The 20883-nt window shown below is 44.3% G+C and overlaps 1 protein-coding gene across 2 annotated transcripts in view; it reads left to right on the forward strand.

Moving 5' to 3' along the window:
• The window catches only part of CDHR2 (cadherin related family member 2), a 464115-nt gene that overhangs the window by 307008 nt on the left and 136224 nt on the right, over window positions 1-20883 (forward strand). For both annotated transcript variants that reach the window (XM_086931759.1, XM_086931760.1), the window contains 3 exons: window positions 3140-3367; window positions 12914-13069; window positions 20515-20679. In XM_086931759.1, coding sequence (XP_086787885.1) covers window positions 3140-3367; window positions 12914-13069; window positions 20515-20679 — 549 coding nt within the window. The remainder of the gene's footprint in view (window positions 1-3139; window positions 3368-12913; window positions 13070-20514; window positions 20680-20883) is intronic.

Here is a 20883-nt window from a genome sequence, read left to right on the forward strand (position 1 = left end):
CGTTCACCCATCCAGCCGCGTGGGAACATTTGTGTTTTGTTGGTGGACTTGCTGGGGCAAACTACATCAACCAGAACACTGCAGGGCCCCAGGACATGGTGCTGTGATTAGTGGCACATGCAGTGGCGGCTCCTCCGCATTAGCGTCGCCCCACTGCTTTCTAGCAGTGTAAATAAAGGAAAAATAAAATGATAATAACTCAATGTTATTATCATTTAGTTTTAACCTGCTGAGGCCGCTTTGCAGGCGGGGCAGGGCGGGGCTGTTCTGCTGACAGAGGACCAGGGGGAGGAGTGGTGGGCACTGTGTAAGTGCGCATGAATGCTTGGCCGGCTGTCTTGTCCCAGCTAAACAGTCATGCGCACTTTGCATGTTCTCTACCTAGGCTGTATTACAGCCTGGGTGGAGAACATGCCCAGGCTCCCATTCCCTAATTAAGCGCTGAACCATGGTGCTCAGAGAAATCATAATGCTGCATTGCAGCATTGTGATTGGCTTAGGGGAGCCCGGGTGCTTCCTCTTCTGGCCGGAGTAGAGGGATGAGTGGGAGAGACGCGGCGAGGAGGTTAGTGACATTTTCATTTTATTTACCTCCTTCTACCCTCCCCTGCCCCGCCACCCTCGATCTGTACCAGCTGCCAGTGGGCACCTGCTGTGCATATCAAGCGCTATATAGCGTGTTCACCCGTCTTGCTGTGCAGGCTGGGCCTGGGCTGCACCCGGGCCAAGACCTGGCCCATCCTTGCCGGTCACTGTCAGGAAGTGCCATAGATTAGATCTATTTACTCGTCGAAGGCCGAGGAGAGGTCCATAAATACTAGATATAAAATGCCCTTCTTTGCGAGGGTATATTTCCCGATCAGCAGAAGCAAATTTAGGCATTGATCAGTGGTACCTCTCCCTTTCCTAAAACCATACTGCAGATTGGAGAGAATATTAGCGTGATCCAGCCACTCCGTAAGCTTTGCCAGTACCGCTCTGCCTAAGACCTTTACAGCTGAATCAATCAAAGAAATAGTGCGGGTCACTTCTTAGTCCTTTTTTAAAAACTGGTACTATTACTGATAACGACCAGGACTGTGGCAAACCCACTGTACCGGCACTATTAAAATTTTGAAACTCTTAATATAAAAAGTATTAATTAACAAAAATGTAATAAAAAAAAGAAAAATCATTTTACATAATTACTATTCATTAAAATAATTAACTGTCAATTGACATCCAATTATAAATTAATTAACTTTTCATTCTCTACCCCTACATACATAGCAGCTTGCCCGTAAAATATAACCATAAATAGAAATAGTCCTTAATTTAAATATTTAAAATCAATTAAGTAATTAATTAATAATTAATAATTAATTGTTAATTAAGTATTACTGAATTAATGTCCCAGCTTAGACCTCTACAAAATTAGCTGCCTCCAACTAAAATATAAATCAAAAAATTAAATACTCCATAATTAAATTACAAATAGTTACTTATTAATTAAATAACTTTCCACCCTTTATCCCTACACATCTAGCAACCCACAACTAAAATATTAGTACAATAATTCAGTATTCCATATTTTACATAATTAAAAAATTACAAAATTACTAATTACAATGTAATTAAATAATCATTTTAAAATTATTAATATTACATTATTTATGTATTACTTAACTTTCCACCCTAGACCCCTACACAAACCTAGCGAGCCCGCAAATAAAATATAAGCAAAATAAATAAGTATTACATAATTGAAATCAATTAAATAATTCATTAACAATTAATCATTGTTACTTAAGTCATACTTAATTTACTTCCCATCCTATCCACTTACAAACCCAACAAACCACTACAGCAGTATAAATTACTATAAAATGAAATAAAAAATTCTAAATCACTTAAAATTTTAAGCTATATTAAAAAAATCAATATTCTTTAATGGTAACACATAACATTAATCTATCGACTAAAATACATTCAAATCATTTGAAAAACAAGATTTTTAACACTATATTATTGAAAACATTATAAAAAAGGATATTACTTACCTAAAAAAACGATATCTTGTCAAAGATATTTGTGCATCACAATATTTATTTTCCAATATTTCTGCCGCCTGACATTTTTAATCTGATATTTTTTCCAAATAAACACTACCTCTGATCCTTCTCCACGGTAAGAGGGCAGCCTACCAGTGGGATAGCAGTGTTGTAGTTACCTTTCTATTAGCAGAAATAGAATGTTAGAATTTTATTAAAAACGTGGTTACAAACATTCAGCGTAGCTAAGAGTTTCAATCAGCTAATGACACACAATAGTTGAAAAAGGTTACAGAATGGAGGGGTTATACATAGGGCCTAATTATAATGTTGGGCGGACTCACATCCACCCCACACCATTGTGGAATCGGGACTGACTGACTTCCAATCGGCAGTGCTGACCGCAACATTACAATGGGACCGCGCATGGTGCAATCGCATACTTCCATTTCTCTACTGGAGCTTGTGCTGGAGACTAAACCGGCCGTAGCACAAGTTCCTGTAGAGAAATGGGAGAATATGTTCATCCCTGCACCGCCTGGCAGGCTCCTCATGATGCCTGCCATGTGGAGCAGGGATTAACAAGGTAGCACCATAGGTGGCAACTAGGCCCCCAACTGGAGGCTGCAGGGTGAAAGGGGCCCTGCTAGGGGGCCCCAATCTCGCATTCCACCAGACTTTCCATGTTGGAAAGCCAGACATGGAAAGCCTGTCGGAAACCAACATCGTAATCCGTACTGCGGAAACGGCATCCATAGGGATTATGCACAGGCCTCTGTCTGGCTGATGGGCTTCTTTGAGCCCGTCCAAATTTAGCTAGAATGACTGGCTGGTTTAACTTTCGACTGCCTGCATCGTAATGCAGCATGTTAAGTGAAATCCGCAATGAGACTCGGAAAGTTCGACTTGCAGTCAGAGGCTTTCTGAGTCTCACCGTAATTAGGGCCGTATTGTCTACATGTAAAATACCAGCCTGGCAGTAGTCTAGTGCTATTTTAGAGGCAAGAATTTGTACAGAAATCTTCTTATCTTATTCAAGGCCAACCTAGCCCATATCTGTTCCATTGCCAGTTCAACAAGAAACACAGCAGTGCTTTCTTCTCTTCCAGGCTCAAGAAGCACATCTAAACATCTACAACCAAACTGCTGTGACAACCACGGAGGTGACAGTCCAAGTGCTGGATATCAACGACAACAGGCCAGAGTTCTACAACTGTGAAATGCCCAATTGTGTCTTTATCACTCCAGAGAATAACTATGTGGGCACCATTGAGGAGCATGCTTCTGGCCGCGTGCCCGTAGAAAACCTGACTATCACAGCTCACGACCCTGACAAGGTAAAACATCAGAGCAATATTGACACCTCAACAAGGTAACACGGTTTTGGTTTTGTGACATTCTGAAAAATGTAAAGTGGACAAGATTTGTTGGGATGCTGATAAGACAACGTGGCCAGACTTTCTGACCATAACAAGGTATCGCAGCCCAGGTTTCAATGACCGCAAATAAAATATAAGCAAAATAAATACGTATTACATAATTGAAATCAATTAAGTAATTAATTAACAAATAATCATTGTTACTTAAAGTGGACAAGACAACGTGGCTAGACTTCCTGACCATAACAAGGTATCGCAGCCCAGGTTTCAATGGCGCTGACAAAGGAACTCAGGTTGGAATCTGTTGACTCTTGTAATATAACATGATCTGGTCTCTCTAACCCACCACTTAATTCTTCCTATCCTTTGTTGACCCAGCCGTACCAAGGCACCATTCAACCGTGCCAAAGAGACTGGTGCCTTGGGCTCCATTCACTCCGTAAACATAAGGCAGCTGTAATCCAGTCTACCCAGTCAAGAACCTAATGACATGTATCTAATTGAGGATTTGTTGAGTCCACTTTGACTGGTAGGGCACACCTAACTCAGCTGAGTGCCAGGGCTATGTGGTCTGGAAGCAGTCAGCTATTACTCTGTAACCTGACGTGGGATCTATTAATGAACTAAACAGGATATCCTTACTTGGTCACCATCTTCATACATCACCGTTACTTACATATCTGACTGAGTGAGATGTCATTCTACGGACCAGTGCCAAAGTGACTAGTATTCCCCGCAATACCAAGATGTTGCTTGTAAGTGAAGAGTAACTTATTCATTTCTCTTGCTTTTTTTGGGTCTTAATAGTTGCAGCTCTACAAAGAAAAGCCAGGGTTAGGTCACACACAACAACTGCTGGTACGCTTATCTGCTTGTTTTCCTCATGCCCCATTGTTTTGCTTGGGTAATTTTAATACATTTCTATGCCTTTTTAGGTTTCGCCTGTCGAAAGCTGTGCAAGCAGCGTTTCGCGCAGGCGAAATCTTTTGTTTAGAGTATGTGAGTGTAGTCCCGCCCCTCTGTTCCATTGGCTAGCTCCATAAATGGAACAGAGATCTGTCCGTCAAAGCCGGAGCAGATTCGTGGGCGTTCCGGAGACTTTTAGGCTTTTGCCTATGTCATGCGGCTGTGGGCGGTGCTTTTTTTTGGGGGGGGGGGGGGGAGGTTTGTTTTGGTCATTTCTCCTGGAAGGCACCGCAACGAGGGACGTCTGCCTGGCATCGGCTAGCAGGTAAGCGGCATATTTTACTCCCGTTCCCGCCCCCCTCCCGCTGTCTGTGAGCCCGCCCCCCCCTCCCGCTGTCTGTGTGCCCGTCCCCCTTCCCGCTGTCCGTTAACCCATCCCCCCTCCCGCTGTCCGTGAGCCCGTCCCCCCTCCCGCTGTCCGTGAAACCGTCCCCTATCCCGCTGCCCGTGTGCCCGTCCCCCCTCCCGCTGTCCGTAAGCCTGTGTGTAAATGCATCGTAAATATGCATCGTAAATGCTTGGTGTGTTCTTCTTTTTGCTGCATTAGGTGTTTTTCATTTCTTTAGGCCTCTGTTTGCATGCTTTTCCGTATGAAAGTCAGGCCTATTAGCTTTGGTCATGGGTGTTTCATTAGAGCTCACTCGCCTCGGGACTTTGGCTCTTCTGGGCTTTTTGGTCCATGCAGAGAGCTTGGCTGCATCTCCCCCGTGCATTTCCTGTGACAAGCTCAGCCCCTGGGCCAGGCTGCCAATGCCATGCCCGAAAATAAAAGCAGCATAGTTTACCAGTGTCTGCTCGTTCTTCCCGGATTTGCGGAGGTGCCAGTACCTGCAAAACATTTCGTGCCATTTTATTGCTTTGTTTAAAAATGTGTAACAATGGAAGAGGAACCCGGGCCAGCATCTGTCCACAGCTGTCCGGATGCCCTCTCCATGCCCTCAAAAGCAGCCTCAGGGAGGCAGAGGGAGGCCCTCTTCAACTAAAGGGACATAAGCCACATTCTATTCAGAGCTCACAGGCTGGAAACATACAAGGGCACAGTGGGGCGGGATACTCTGGAGGGACCCAGGGACAGTGCGAGGACTCGTCTGCTGCACAGAGAAACAGGCAGGCACACACTGTCAGAAGCTAACCCGCTGCAGAGCAAAACACACAATCTAATGGCACACTGGTGGGCGGTGCTTTTTTTTGGGGGGGGGGAGGTTTGTTTTGGTCATTTCTCCTGGAAGGCACAGCAACGAGGGACATCTGCCTGGCATCGGCTAGCAGGTAAGCAGCATATTTTACTCCCGTTCCCGCCCCCCTCAGGCTGTCCGTGAGCCCGTCTCCCCTCCCGCTGTCCGTGTGCCCGTCCCCCCTCCCGCTGTCCATGAGCCCGTGTGTAAATGCATCGTAAATTAGCATCGTAAATGCTTGGTGTGTTCTTCTTTTTGCTGCATTAGGCTTTTTTCATTTCTTTAGGCCTCTGTTTGCATGCTTTTCCGTATGAAATTCAGGCCTATTAGCTTTGGTCATGGGTGTTTCATTAGAGCTCACTCACCTCGGGACTTTGGCTCTTCTGGGCTTTTTGGTCCACACAGAGAGCTTGGCTGCATCTCCCCCGTGCATTTCCTGTGCCAAGCTCAGCCCCTGGGCCAGGCTGCCAATGCCATGGCCGACATTAAAAGCAGCATAGTTTACCAGTGTCTGCTCGTTCTTCCCGGGTTTGTGGAGGTGCCAGTATCCGTTCTGCAAAACATTTTGTGCCATTTTATTGCTTTGTTTAAAAATGCATAACAATGGAAGAGGAACCCGGGCCAGCATCTGTCCACAGCTGTCCGGATGCCCTCTCCATGCCCTCAACAGCAGCCTCAGGGAGGCAGAGGGAGGCCCTCTTCAACTAAAGGGACATAAGCCACATTCTATGCAGAGCTCACAGGCTGGAAACATACAAGGGCACAGTGGGGCGGGATACTCTGGAGGAACCCAGGGACAGTGCAAGGACTTGTCTGCTGCACAGAGAAACAGGCAGGCACACACTGTCAGAAGCTAACCAGCTGCAGAGCAAAACACACAATCTAATGGCACACTGGCTGGAGGGAACCACATACACACAGCCCCATTTCCTTTTAAGGAACAAGCATTGACAAGCCATTATTTCTCGCTGACGAGAGCTTTTGGCTTTGTCAATGTTTTAGGCAGGGCTTAAAGTGGGCCGGGTCCTTCCGATGCTCAGCACCGACAGTACTATAAAGCAGGTGCCGAACCGGGACTTTATGGGTCTCTCCATTTTTGTCGTCTGGGTGAAAAAAAAAATCTCACCTCTGCAGCAGTGTCACCCTTCACTGCTTTTGAGGTAACTTCAAAGAGACTCCTTATAGTGCTTTCACAGTCTCACCACGCCACGGTTCTAGTCTGTGCTAACTAGAGCTTATGCACTTTCATTCACAGGATGGCCATATAAGGTAACAAAACTGCCTTGTCTGAGCTGCGGCTGCTGATCGCTTTAGCCTCAGGCACAGCGAGCGGGGCTTCTGAAACTAGAATGCGTGGGGGTGGAGAGGGGGGCGTTAGGAAGGGGCCTGAAGAAAGGATGCTTTGGTTTGGTCCATAACTTGTGAGCTGCTAGGTCCGCTACTGTACCTTCCACGAGACTGCAGCGTGAGGCTGTGGGGGCAGGGTGGTGGAGCTGAGGTGTTTCTCGCGCTGCTTGCTTCCCTGCCCCCTCGCTGTGCTTGCTTCCCTGCCCCCTCGCTGTGCTTGCTTCCCTGCCCCCTCACTGTGCTTGCTCTCCTGAGTGTGTGTGTTGCTTTGGGTGGGTGTGTGTGGCTCTGGGTGGGTGTGTGTGGTTCTGGGTGGGTGTGTGTGGCTCTGGGTGGGTGTGTGTGGCTCTGGGTGGGTGTGTGAGGCTCTGTGTGTGGCTCTCTCTGTGTGTGGCTCTCTCTGTGTGTGGGTCTGTGTGTGTGTGGGTCTGTGTGTGTGTGGGTCTGTGTGTGTGTGGGTCTGTGTGTGTGGCTCTGTGTGTGTGGCTCTGTGTGTGTGGCTCTGTGTGTGTGTGTGGCTCTGTATGTGTGTGTGTGTGGGGCTCTGTTGGTGTGTGTGGGTCTGTGTGTGGGTCTGTGTGTGTGTGTGGGTCTGTGTGTTTTTGTGTGGCATTTGCCAGAGATTAAACAATTGGCATTGTAAATGACAATGCCATTTATTTATCTGTTTTCAAAACCAACACATAAATACACATTTTGTCATTTACAATGCCAATAGCTCAAAGTTTTCAAAAGGCGAAACCATTGCATTGTAAATGCTTGTTAATTTTTGCATTTGCCACTTTGCATCTTATTTCACTTATTTGCTCCTGCCTGCTTGCTGCTTGTTCTGCATCTCCCGCATCTCCTGCCCTGGTCTGCAGTAGCTGCAGTGTTGTTTGCGCAGAGGGTTGATGAGCGTGAAGCTGGACCCACTTCCGGGGCAGTGCTTACTTCTAGTGCTGAGTGGTCTAGTTGCTCCAAGGAAACACCCTTTAAAATGATGGCTGAGCGGAAGCGCAGTGGATGCGTTCAGTGGGCGTGCCAAGGGACACCTAAGGCAAGCCTGTCTGCACCCGTCTGCGTCCGTCTGGGGCCAGGGGCCAGAAACCCTGGCCCTTTGCAGCCATGGGTTAGATCCTGCAATCCCATGTTCTGCATGGCTTAAGGCCAACACCAAAAACACATTGTCTAATTTTTAACCCAGACACTCTACCTTTCTCATGCGAATCCTGTGACTTTGCTTGCTCCTTAGCCACTTGTTTTACCGAGGCTCAGACAGCTACTCCTCTGATCGAGTTGCAGGCTAGGGATGTTGAGCATAAGGCCTATTTTAATCACCAGGCTGAGCTCTCCCAGCGCAGCATTTTCTTTGTTTTAGCCAAAACTGCCGCTCCCTCCCTAAGCACCAGCTGTACTTATTTAACTTTCTTTGTGACGTCAATCCAGAAGCAGTATTCCTTACCGAGACCTGATTGCATGAAGGCTCCCTACCTGATATAATTACAACGCTTCCCACGCATTTTGCCTCTTTTTCAGTCGGAAAGTTGCAGATAAAGATCCTTTAATTAACCCCCTTAACTGTGCAGAGAATGTTCATTCAGGCTCTGGTCATATCCAAACTGGAATATGGCCAGGTGCTGAACCTAGGCGCGGATTAGACCTCGATTAGATGCCTCCAGACTATTGAGAATGCAGCTGCCTGGTTACTTTTTCGGCTACCAAGACATGCCTGTCTTTCCTCTGCTTCAGGAACTGCACTGGCTTAAGATCTCGTAGTGCATCGAATTTAAGGCACTGTGCTATATTTTCAAGGCAAAACACGGCATAGCGCGTTATACATCCTAGGACCGGTAACTCCTTATATGCCTGCGCGTTTGCTAAAATCCTTTAGTCACTCTCTGTTCACCACACCCAGGTTTTGTTTAACCCGTATTAAAGGACGCCCTTTTGCCTGCCTTGGACCTTAACTGTGGTACTCTCTCCCAGACACACTTACAGGCACATGCATCAAATCTTTTTGCGATCGCAAACGGTGCGAATCGCAAAAATCGGCAGTTTGCAATCGCAAAATCAGCTTTTGGGATGCATCAAAGGGTGAAGGCCCTCGCAATTTGAGAATTTGCAAATATTTGCGAGTTCTCAAATTGCGATTGCATTTAAGGAATCGCATTTTGCGATTCCTTAAATGCAATGCATGAAAGTTTTAAAAATAGCAATTTCGCAATTAGGGGGAGCAAATTACCATTTATTTATTTATTTATTTATATTCTTATAGCGCGCATGAATCAGCCCCGAAGGGGTATCTCAGCGCGTAGCTTCTGTATGAATAGGACAAGCTTTATTAAGGGGATGACAGAAAGGCAAAGGAAAAAGAAAAATTAGTCTTGTGTGAACAGGTATGTTTTTAGTTTTTTCCTAAAGGAAAAGAGGTTAGAGATTTGTCTCAGCTGAGGTGGAAGGGAATTCCACAGCAAGGGGCCTTTAAGAGAGGGTGCTCGGCCACCCTGTCTCGCTCTGGTAACTTTGGGTACATGCAGCAACATAATGTTGCTGGATCGCAGAGCACGTCCGGGAGAGTAGGGAAAAAAAATATCTTTTAGGTATTTGGGACCAGACCCATAGATGCACTTGTGCATAATGCAGCAGAGTTTGAAATTTACCCGTTGTTGCACTGGAAGCCAGTGAAGATGGGAAAGGAGAGGGCGGGATGGAGTACGGGGGGGGGGGGCATTCAGGATGAGTCTTGCCGCGGTGTTCTGCACCACCTGCAGTCTGCGTAGTTGTTCATGGTTGGCAGAGATGAGTAGACCATTACAATAGTCTACCCGCCCAAGGACCAGTGCCTGTACCAGCATTTTCCTGTGGGTGTTTGGCAGGAAAGGGAAGATACGCCGTAGAAGACCAATTGTTCGGAAACACGTTCCCGTAACTTGGCTGACATGATCTTTTAGAATCAGGGTTTGGTCTAGGCGTACTCCCAGGTTTTTGATGGTCTGTTTGGGCGCTGGGACAGGTCCTAGCTCAAGTGGCCACCAATCCGGAGACCAGAGCAGGGTGGCCCCTCCAAACAACATGACTTCCGTTTTAGTCACATTGCATTGGAGGAAGTTCTGGGCCATCCAATCTGCCACAGCTCTCATGCCATTTTGAAAGGATTGCATGACTGCAGGTGTGATAGTTTGGAAGGGAAACAACAGCTGAGTATCGTCAGCGTAAGAGATTGGGGAGAACCCATAAGATCTTATAATCTCCGCCAAAGGGGCCACATATACGTTGAATAACGTGGGGCTCAAGCATGAGCCCTGTGGCACACCTTTGGTAAGCTTCCTGCAGACAGATTTATGGGAGCCTAGTTTGACACCTTGTTGTCTGTCTTCAAGAAAGCTTTCAAGCCACGCAAGGGCGGTCCCTTTTACTCCCACTCCCTTCAGGCGGTCGAGAAGGATTTTATGCGACACCGTGTCGAAGGCAGCGGACAAATCCAATAGCACCAGAATCACTGAGCTCCCCCTGTCAAGTGACATTCTGATGTTATCTGTCACCGACAGGAGGGCTGATTCGGTGCTATGGTTGGGCCTAAAACCAGATTGTGAGTGGTCTAGGCCGCCCGCTGCCTCGATGTAATTAGACAGGTGTGCGTTGACATGTTTCTCGGCCAGCTTGCTGAAGTAAGGCAGGAGGGAGATGGGCCGGAGGTTGTAAAGCTCCGTCCACGGGAGAGCCGCGTTCTTGCGGATGGGGTTCACCACCGCTCTTTTCCATTCAGTTGGTACTTTTCCCTCTTTAAGAGACTGGTTAATTACATCCTGAATGTGGGGGGCTAACAGGGTACTGAGGGAGGTTAAGGTTTTAACAGGGATAAGGTCATCCGGCGACCCAGATTTTACTTGGGTCATTAATGTATGCAGCTCTTCAATGTTGATAGGAGGGAATGTAGTCAGCGTGAGGTTGATGTTTTCGTTAGGGAAGGAAACGGTCAGAGTATCACTATTTGTTTGGGATACTAGAATTTTATCATAGATGGATTCTATTTTATTTTCGAAGTATAAGGAGACTTCTTCACATAGACTTTGTGAAAAGTCATCTGGACTTACACAGGCCATAGGTTTTACAAATGTTTCAAGAATCCTGTACAGTTCTTTAGGAGAGTTGCCGGCTTCTATGAGCTGTTGGGCAATGTTATTTTTACGGGCAGCTTTGATATGTTTATAATAGTTGGTTTGAGCTGCACGATGTGCCTTTTTGTTATCCTCGGAGTGTGATTTCCTCCATCTCTTCTCTATCCTCCTGCATTCTTGCTTCTCTTTTCTGAGAGCCTCGGTATACCATTTTTCCTGTTTGGCCACAGGGAATTGTCTAAATGTTTTCAGGGGGGCAATTTTGTCAATGGCTGTAGTTAGAGATTGCTGAAACATAGTTAACCTACATTCTACTTCCTCAGTATCTCTAATGTCGGGTTTTTCCCACACCTTTTGTAATGTCTCCAGTGTGAGTTTGTGCCACTGTCTCCGTATAGTGGGGGGTAGGGATTTCTTATGGGGGGCTTTGAACCTCATGGTAATTTGCGAAAAAACTTTGAAAAATGCACTTTTGTGCATTTTTCAAAGTTTCATGTTGTGCACACACATGCCCGTAAGGCATGTGTGTGCACAACATATGTGCACAGATTAATTTCAGGGGTGCAACAGGGTGTCCTTTGGACATCCCTACACCCTTGAAATCTCATTCTCAATTTGCGATTCGCTAATTGCCAATCGCAAATTGAGAATGTCTTCCCATTCATTCCTATGGGCCTCTAGGCCCATAGGAATGAATGGGGAGGTATTCCTTAATTGCAACTCGCAATTTGCGAGTCGCAATTAAGGAATGTTTAAAAAGCGCACATTTTTCAGCGATTTCTTCATGCATAGGCTTTTGCGATTTCATAATTGCGATTCCTTAAAAATGGCAATTAAGAAATCGCAAAAGCCAACAATGATGCATGTGCCTGTTAGGAACTGTTAATCTCTATTGGCTTTTCATAAAAAAAATCTGAAAACTTGGCTTTTCTAGCTGTCTGCTGGGGTCACTGTTATCTGCATCTATCCTGCACCAGGAAACCCCTTGGTGTAGCTGCGCGCGTTATAAGTCTGTCAAATAATAAATAACTTGGATCCCCGGAAAGGTTCCATATTCTCTTCACATCAGGGCCGATAAGTTCAACAACGACTGCCTAGAGTGTACATTTGGAAAATGTCTAGATATGCTGAAGTTTTTTAATTTGATGTCCGATCGTAATATCAATGGTGGTTCAAACATTAAACAGAGAATGTCATCAGGCTGTCTTTGAAATACCCACGAAGGAAGTGATACTAACTATATCTTATAAAATAGAGAGCAGTATTATTTGAAAGAAATACAAAAAAATCAGCACAACAGCATGCACCATAAGCAAAGATTATGTTTAAAAGGTCTACAATTACTTTGAAGTAAGTGGAAAATATCATATTTAAGTGTAGTATAGTATCTCTAACTTTGTACTGTTATAAACCAAAACAGTATTCTGCTTCTTCTGATTTAGATTTCATTGAGTTCCCTCAACAGGGACATTTCTTTACCCGGTGCCTGGCGCTGTGTTCTTTAAAAGATGGTGCAGGGAAATGGTAACTGATCTTCATGGCAGAACGTTAGGGGTACAGGTAACTTGATTATAGGGGAGCTGCAGGTCAGGCTTTATATCTATTATTAATGCTCTTGTGAATCTCTGTGGAGATAGCAGTAGTGTTCCAGCTTGGGATTGAGCTGTATCTGCAGAGAAGACATGCTAGATGACCCATTCCATTTCCTCTAATTTACCTATATTTACCCTGACCAGTATACTCTGCCCTCCTACTGTTGTTCATTCTCTTACTTCCCTTCTCAATCTCCATAGCTCCATCATTGTTTCCACATATAGAGGTTTTGCTAGGGGGAGCCATTTTGTTTTTACCCATCTTTAGTCAGATCAGGCTCCTATCATGGATGCAAGTCTCATACTCTGCTTGTTTTTGCGCAGCTGTTAAATGGGACTTTCACTCTGACTCTGGAGGGCCCTGATGCAGCCGCCTTCTCAGTCTCCCCAGCCAAGATCGTGAACACCGGCGAAGTGCAGATACAGGTCAGAAACCCCGCTGCAGTGGATTACGAGGTGCTGCAAGTCATGCATGTTGTGGTAAGTTGGGGACCACTGGTCCAGAGCTCACAACTTCTCCAATGTTGTTTGCTTTAATTGATTGATAGGCGACGTGGAATCTCATTGCTGTTGGATGATAACTTTTCATAACTTATTTGTACTTACTACAGAAAATAACTTTACACATCCAGTTCAGATTCTCTGATAAAAGAGTCCTTCTTAGTTATGATACATTTTAATTAAAAAAGGATGTTTCCAGGAGCAATCCGGTGAATGATGTCTCTATGGGTCTCAAAACTCAGTTATAAAACCATCAAACAGGATTGCCATTAGTCAAGAAAATCCTAAGACCTTTCTGTTGAACAAAAAGGATCTGTGAATGTTGATTGCAAATTGTGAACTGCACATATGTTGACCTCTGTTTTGCTTCTTTTCCATTAAGTACTTAACTGACTTGCTTAGGGCTTTTTAAGACTTTTGTCGCTATATCACATAATTAAATAAATAAATAAATAGAAAATCGATGGAAAACACTAATGCTGGAGAACCACAGGTACACATCTATAGCATTTTTTGTGTAACGGGCGGGAGGTGAATGATGCTTTGTCAGAAGGCACGGTCCTCTGTACCCGTCAGATATGGCTGCGGGCTGTTGTGCCCCACAGTGGGAAATATCACTCAGGAGATGTGACCCGTGCTTAATTTGTGCTGGTGATTGCTAGTGGTGGGAGCTAGTATGAAGAAGGCAAACGGTGGACCCACAGATAATATAGAAAAGGGTTTATTGTGCTAAAGATCCTCAGTGATAGAAGAAGATGTTAACAGGTCGAGGAGCAGCGTCCAGCTGACCAAGCTAAGTAGAGAAAAACAACTCTAGAACATAAACTTTTGGAATACAGTCTTGCACTACCTGCGAAATAAAAGGCTACTGAAAGAATAAAAGAACTACAACTAGAATACACAAACTATCATTACAAGAGGCCACCTGCCTTTGGCAATAATAACATAATGAAGTCACTCATTAGAAAGTCATCAAATTAGTTAGGTACAATTCTATTCCATTTAGGACGTTCCTCATTTTTGTCAATGACTACATTTTCCTCTTCAATAAAAATGGAAGTGTCATGAGCAGAAGCATGACCCATCTTGGTTTCCACACTCTTTGAAAAGGCATCATGCACACCCATCAGACTTTTGATCTGCACATTCACTTGACTGGCATGAACCATTCGCACCAGAAGAAAAATTGTCAAGCAAAGCATTAACATGAAATTTCCACAGTAAAGAAAAGTCAGTATTTCAATCCATCAATAGGTACTGTAAGGTCCACTTTAATCCAATTAATCTGTTCAAGCCAAAGGAGATGTGATCCATAAATCTTCACATGAAAATAGTTGAAGTTCACACAGCCAATGAAACAATTTCAACCAGAGTAGATTTACACAGCCAGCATATAACAGTTCAGCCAACACGTGTTTCATCGATAGGCATGTAACACCTCGACTTCTTCGGGGCTGATCAGTAGGAAGAGTCAGCTTAGTCACAAATAAAGCCACTAAGAATCAGGGCCAGGAGAGTACTCCTCATGATTGTTGTGCCGCAATAGGGTGGTGGAAATTAAACTCGGAATATGCTCCTCGATGCCACAGCCACACCGACAGCATATTCCTGTCCCTTTCCGCCTCACCACTGCTGCCTGATCCTGGTGGACACTGCAGTCCAGTGGCAGTCTGACCACCACACACGAAATACAGTGGATGGACCCGCAGCAGTGGTGATGCTCATACCACCACCGTAATTAATGCTGTCCTGGGACTGCTGTACTCGTAAGAAGTCCCTTAGAAATGTAGACTCTCCTTTTTTAACATTCCTAATTTATGTGCATCACCATCTGAAATATTAATATTTATATTCTCTGTCTGACATCATTCTTAATTTTAACAGACATTTCCTTAAGATAAATAATACGCAATTTATTTTTCATCCATGAAGGTTTGAGACTGGTGTGTGATACCCTTCCTTTCAACGTATCAAATGGTGAGAACCCTGTGATAGGATGAGGTGATGAGGGATGAATGCCGAAATGTTATCTGATGCAAACTTTGTAAAGTCAAGCTTATTAGCTAGCGAAACCTGAACAGCCTCAACAATAACCCTGTTAAACCTCTCAACAAGACCATTCATATTAGGAGAATATAATTCCATTTCCCTATGAAAAATGGCTCGGTTCCTAAACATGTTTTCAACTTCTGCGATGTAACAGGCATCCTATTATTAGTGACAATACAATTAGGCAAATATTCCCTCATGAAACACTCATTAAGAGTCTAGTACGTATCTGTGGTGGGTTGCACCGTCCACTTACCTTCAACCCCTTTGGAAAAATAATCAATGAGAACAAAAGCATATACTTTCCTTTGAGTGAAGTTTTCTTAGGGACTAAACTCCTTTCCTGCTTGTGACGGAACCGCTCCGTCACGAGCATCAGTTGAGCTGTGCTCATGATGGAGCGGTTCCGTCATGGCCCGCTCGGCGCGCCTGCGCGGCGCGAATTCCGAGCCTGCGCTGGACGTTCCATTGAGCGGGCGGGGCCATGACGGAACCGCTCCGTCATGAGCACAGCTCAACCGAGGCTCGTGACGGAGAGGTTCTGTCACGAGCATGTGAGCGCCGCTCGGCCCCCCCTCCCCCCTAGCGCTGCAGCGGAATTGCCGCCGCAGCGAAGGGGTTAAAAGGTCTAAGTCTAACTTTTTCGAGGGACAATCGGGAAAATCTGTATGTACCTATTGTACCTATTTGGCCTTACTGGTAATATGGGACTTATCAGAATTTTATAAAAATCTGTGAATCCATGCAACGTAACCAAAATAACTCTCTAACTCTTTTCTTGGTAAGAGTTTCACCCAAATTTCCTGAATTTGCTAAGTTTAAATAAGTGTTGCGCATACTCATGGGAGGAATAATGCACTCACAGCCACGGCCCGTGGAGGGAGTTTCGGTGGGGCGGAGAGGAGTATGTATAATTGAAGGAAAGTAAACAATTTAATTAATAAAACGAATTTCAAAGTGCGCCCTGCATCGAAAAATGTGCCTCGCCTCTCCGCCCCACCGAAACTCCCTCCACGGGCCGTGGCTGTGCACTCATCCTTTAAGACATCCCCATCACTGACAAAGATGACATCTTTAACTTTCCGATACACTTTTATTTTAGGAGACAGAACTTTCCACCAAGGCCAACCCTTCCTAGTGAATTCTATAACTTTGTGTAACTCCTCATCTTTTTTTAGACTATCAATCCAGCGCTCTTTGTTAAAATTGTCCTCACAAATTTAGCACATCATCCACAGATGCCGCCACACACTCCTCAATAAAAAAATCAGATTTAACCCTCTGAGCAAAATATGGCAATCTTACCAGTCAACTACAGTGTTACAAGAGCCTGGAATATAGTTGGCCTAAAAATTATATTCATACATTTTAGATAGGATTCTCACAAGGTAAGCAAATCGTTTACTGTCCCGTTACTGTTAAGAAGAGACAACGAAGGCTTGTGATCAGTTTTCATAGTAAACGTTTTACCACATAAATAGGTTTTAAGGGCCTCATTTATGAGTTTTTGCTGTAGGGCCGCACTGCAGGCCTTCCTGATGTACTGCCCTATGGCAAAAGGAAAGTCCAGGAATGCAGTGTATCAATCAAATATGGCGCCTTCCTGTCCATTTCTCTTACGCTAGTGCTCAATGGGCTGCTGTGCGTCATTGCTGGCACCTTTGCACTGTGGTGCAAGGGTGCCTGCATTGCGGGAGGATTATTTTTGTGCAGGAAGGGAAGCCTTCCTGCACAAAAACAATCACAAGAGGCTTTTTCCTCTTTCCATGTGTGCTGCAAAATGCAACAGACATAGAAAAAGGAAAAACGAGAGAAATAAAGATAATTCTCCTTGTTGTACCTCCCTTATGTCTCTCCCCTGGGTAGGCGTACATTTTTGGCACTGCCTCAGAGTTGCAATTTCTCGTAAATCTGGGGCAGTGTCAAAAAATCATGGATGTTGCGGAGATTGCCCCCAGCAACCCCCATTGCACGCCCCTTAAACACAGAAAAGTGCGTTAAAGGGAAAGATATTTACAAGGCAGCATTAAGCCAAATAAAGTGGCTTAGTGCTGCCTGGTAAATATGGAGCAGGCTACTGCGCCACAGGAGAGTCACAAAGAGTGGTGCACCGGCGGCGCAAGGGGCTTATACATAAGCCCCTAAATGTTCAACTGCCCATCTCACAGGCTAATGCTTCTCTCTCAATGGTAGACTATCTACCCCCGGAACTAGAAAGAGGTCTAGAAGCAAAAGGTATGGTTTTCTCACACCCTTGGTTTTTCTGACTTAGAATTGTTCCCAAGCCTTCTGAAATGGCATCAACATATAAAAGGCAATGATATATGTGTTTGAAAGGAGACAGTGGTGAAGCATTCACAACAGAAGCTTTAAGTTTCTCAACGGTGATTGATGTTCCCTTAACCAATTAAAATGCACTTCCTTCTTGAGTAGCATTCTGAGTGGTGAGGCAATTTGGGCAAATTTGTCAAAAAATCGGGATTTGAATTCACATAACCCAAGGTAAAATCTTAATTGATCTTTATGGGTGGGTGCTGGCATGGTCTCAATAGCATGAAGCAAACTCTGTTTACTGAAATAACATGCTTCAAATACCCAATCTCTTGAGGAAAGAACTTGCATTTCTCCATTTGTAATGTTATCCCTTTGTCATGTAAAATCTTTAAAACTTTGGATAGTCTGAGGTTTTGCAATTGAAATACGCCTGCATATACTAAAATGCCATATTGAAAAGTGATACTGCCTTCAAGATCATTAAACAGCACAAACATGAGTTTCTGAAATACAGACAAGGCTGAAGTTCAATCTAAAGGGCATTGAAAAATGTTACGTCTTCAAGGCGTAGCAGTAATTCTTACATTTTAGGAAGAGGATAACAATATGGAAAAGGCTCTTTTGTGGTAAAGGTCGCCAGTGATGGAGAAAGAGATTAACAGGTTGAAAAGCAGTATCCAACAGACTAGGATAAGTAAAAAAAAAGAATTCCAGAACATAAATTCATGGAATACAGGGCCATATGTATCAAGCAAATTCGCATTTGCAAATGTCGCAATTTCGGCGTTTGCAAATGCGAATTCGCTAAATGGAATGTATCAAAGAAAAGCTAGTGCAAAGCAAGGAATCCTTAAAATGCAAATTGTCCTTAAGGAATCACAAATTACCACCAACTTCAAGTTGGTGGTAAGTTGCGAATTCCTTGAGAAATGCACATTTTTGCATTTTTCAAAGTGCCATGTGACGCACATACATGCCTTTAGGGCATGTATGTGCGCCATATGTGCACCCATGCTTATTTCAGGGGTGCAACAGGGTGTCCTTTGGACACCCCTGCACCCTTGAAATTATTCTCAATTTGCGATTCTCAAATTGCGAATCGCAAATTGAGAATAACTTCCCGTTCATTCCTATGGGCCTCCTAGCCCATAGAAATGAATGGGAAAGTATTCCTTAATTGCGATTCGCAATTTGCGAATCGCAATTAAGGAATACTAAGAATTCGCAAAAAAAATGCGAATTTGTACATACATACCAATTTGCGATTCTGAAATAGCGATTTCTAAAAAATCGCTATTTCAGAATCGCAAATCAGCTTGATAATACATATGGCCCACAGTCTTGTGCTACCCGCAAGATAAAACGCTACTGAAATAACACAAGAACTACAAGTGTAATACACAAACTAGTGATACTATATAGTGCTCATTATTAGAGACTCACACTAACTTTTCATCATCAGATTTTGATTCAGAATAAGCGAGAGATAACTAGAAAAGAGAGAAAGAAGGAAGTGAAAGATATAAAAACAGTGATAAGGGGAGAAAGCATGTATGCAGAACCAGCAAGTGGAAGACAAGGAGGCTGAAAATGTAGGCTGGTAGAGGAACGAGTCATGTTGTGGAACCAAGGTCACTCAGGCTTGGTGTTTGTCAACCCGGATTTCTGCAGTGCTGGCAGTGGTCTTATAAATAATACTTGGTCTTTTGAGGTTCTTATTTTTTGTGTCTTTTTGCAAAATATGAACTAGTGATGGAATGTTGGATTATTAAACACCAACATAGCACTGAGATGTCTTCAGTGTCGAAGTGAAACAACATCAACCCATCCAAAATCAACTGTTGGGGAGTGAGATGAATTACTAGCAGGCGGAGTGGGCAAAGTCTCTTCTGATACAGTCTGGTGCCTCACCATTTTCTGACTATCATATATGAGTTATAAGTCTGTTATGGATGGTCATCGAGGGCATATCACGAGGCATTTCAGTCCATCATGATAAGCAGTAGTTGGAAGTCTGACTGGCCATTAGAATTCTCAATAACCATAGAACTTTGGAATTATAATCGAAATCTGAAGGTTTGCTTTGGGTTTGTAAACTGAGAAGATTCTGCTGAGAGAGTAAAGCACTTTCATTTGTTGGCCACTTGAAAGCTATGGTGACCTGGGACAGAGTCAGATCTACTGCCAATGCCTTAACTAGCATAGTCAGTTCCTTGACTCAGAAGAAGGCCTCCTTGGAACATCTTGGACAGTGGAGGTGCATTGCACCTCCACTCCCAGTGTAGGGATATAGGATGTGGACCTTCTCTGCTGTCTTCGGACTCTTGTTGGCATGCCTTTAAGTGCAGGAGAAGCTTACTCTTGATCTTGAAGGACAGGCTTTTTAAGTAGTCCCACTAGGCCCTAGTTGCAGCTAGACTCACACCTGCTCAACGCCAGGATACCCTCCCGGCTGGTAATTCTGCAAACAAATCAAAGCGTATTTTCTCTTCCTGGCGTGACGCACTTGACAGGTTCTGGGCACCTCTAACATAGGGATGCGAAAATCGTTTTGTGCAAAATTATGTACAGCATGAAAAAATTCTATTCACCGGTATGCCAAGTAACTTTTTTTTGCAAAGGTACATCGGAAACAAAAAAATATCACCAAGACACCTTTGGGGGAGAAAATGTCTCGTTTGAAAAAGAAATGTCTTTCAAAGTTAAACCAGTATCTTGGATGCAAAAATCAAACAAAGGTTTGCATTGTGCAAAATGACAAATATTTCATACAGTTCGATTACATGAGATTACAACAGAGTAATAGTGTAATAAAAATTGTGTACAGGACAGCTAGATTCTTGCCTGTGCAGAACTTTTAAGGCTAGCCATCACCATGGAGCAGTTTAGGAGGACTACTCTAAATATTTCAGAACCCGCTGTATGGAGGGGTAGCAAACGTTGCGGAGAATGTCCCCGGTAATACTGGCCTTAATCATTGAGGAAGTAGGTTGACCGAAAGGGTGGTTAATTGATGCTGGTCGATCTATTTACAAGATGGAACTCCAAAATATATCTCCATGGCTTATGCATGCATTCCTTCTCTTTTCCCTGCTTTGCAGATTGTGGCCACAGATTCCGGAAGGGGAGGCGACTGCTGCTCTTATGCCAACGTGACCATTGATATCCGTGACATCAATGATCACAGTCCCATTTTTGCAGACACAGTGTACAAGCTCAGTGTGAAAGAAAACAGCCCAAACGGAACCCACGTGGGTACAGTCACAGTAAGTCCTACCTCAGAGTGACTGCAAAACAAACACCAGACCATGCATACTTGAAATTGGCAGGCCGCAGTATCGACACAGGGGTCAGTCCATAAAGGGAAAGATTGCCTGGGGTGGTTGATGTGTGTACACAGGTTGTGTAACTATGGCGAGGGAAAAACTAGGATGACATATCTGTGAAGGTAGAATTTTCTCCAAAATATC

This window comes from Lissotriton vulgaris, chromosome 7, assembly GCF_964263255.1.
Source record: "Lissotriton vulgaris chromosome 7, aLisVul1.2, whole genome shotgun sequence".
Classification (NCBI taxonomy): Eukaryota; Metazoa; Chordata; class Amphibia; order Caudata; family Salamandridae; genus Lissotriton; species Lissotriton vulgaris.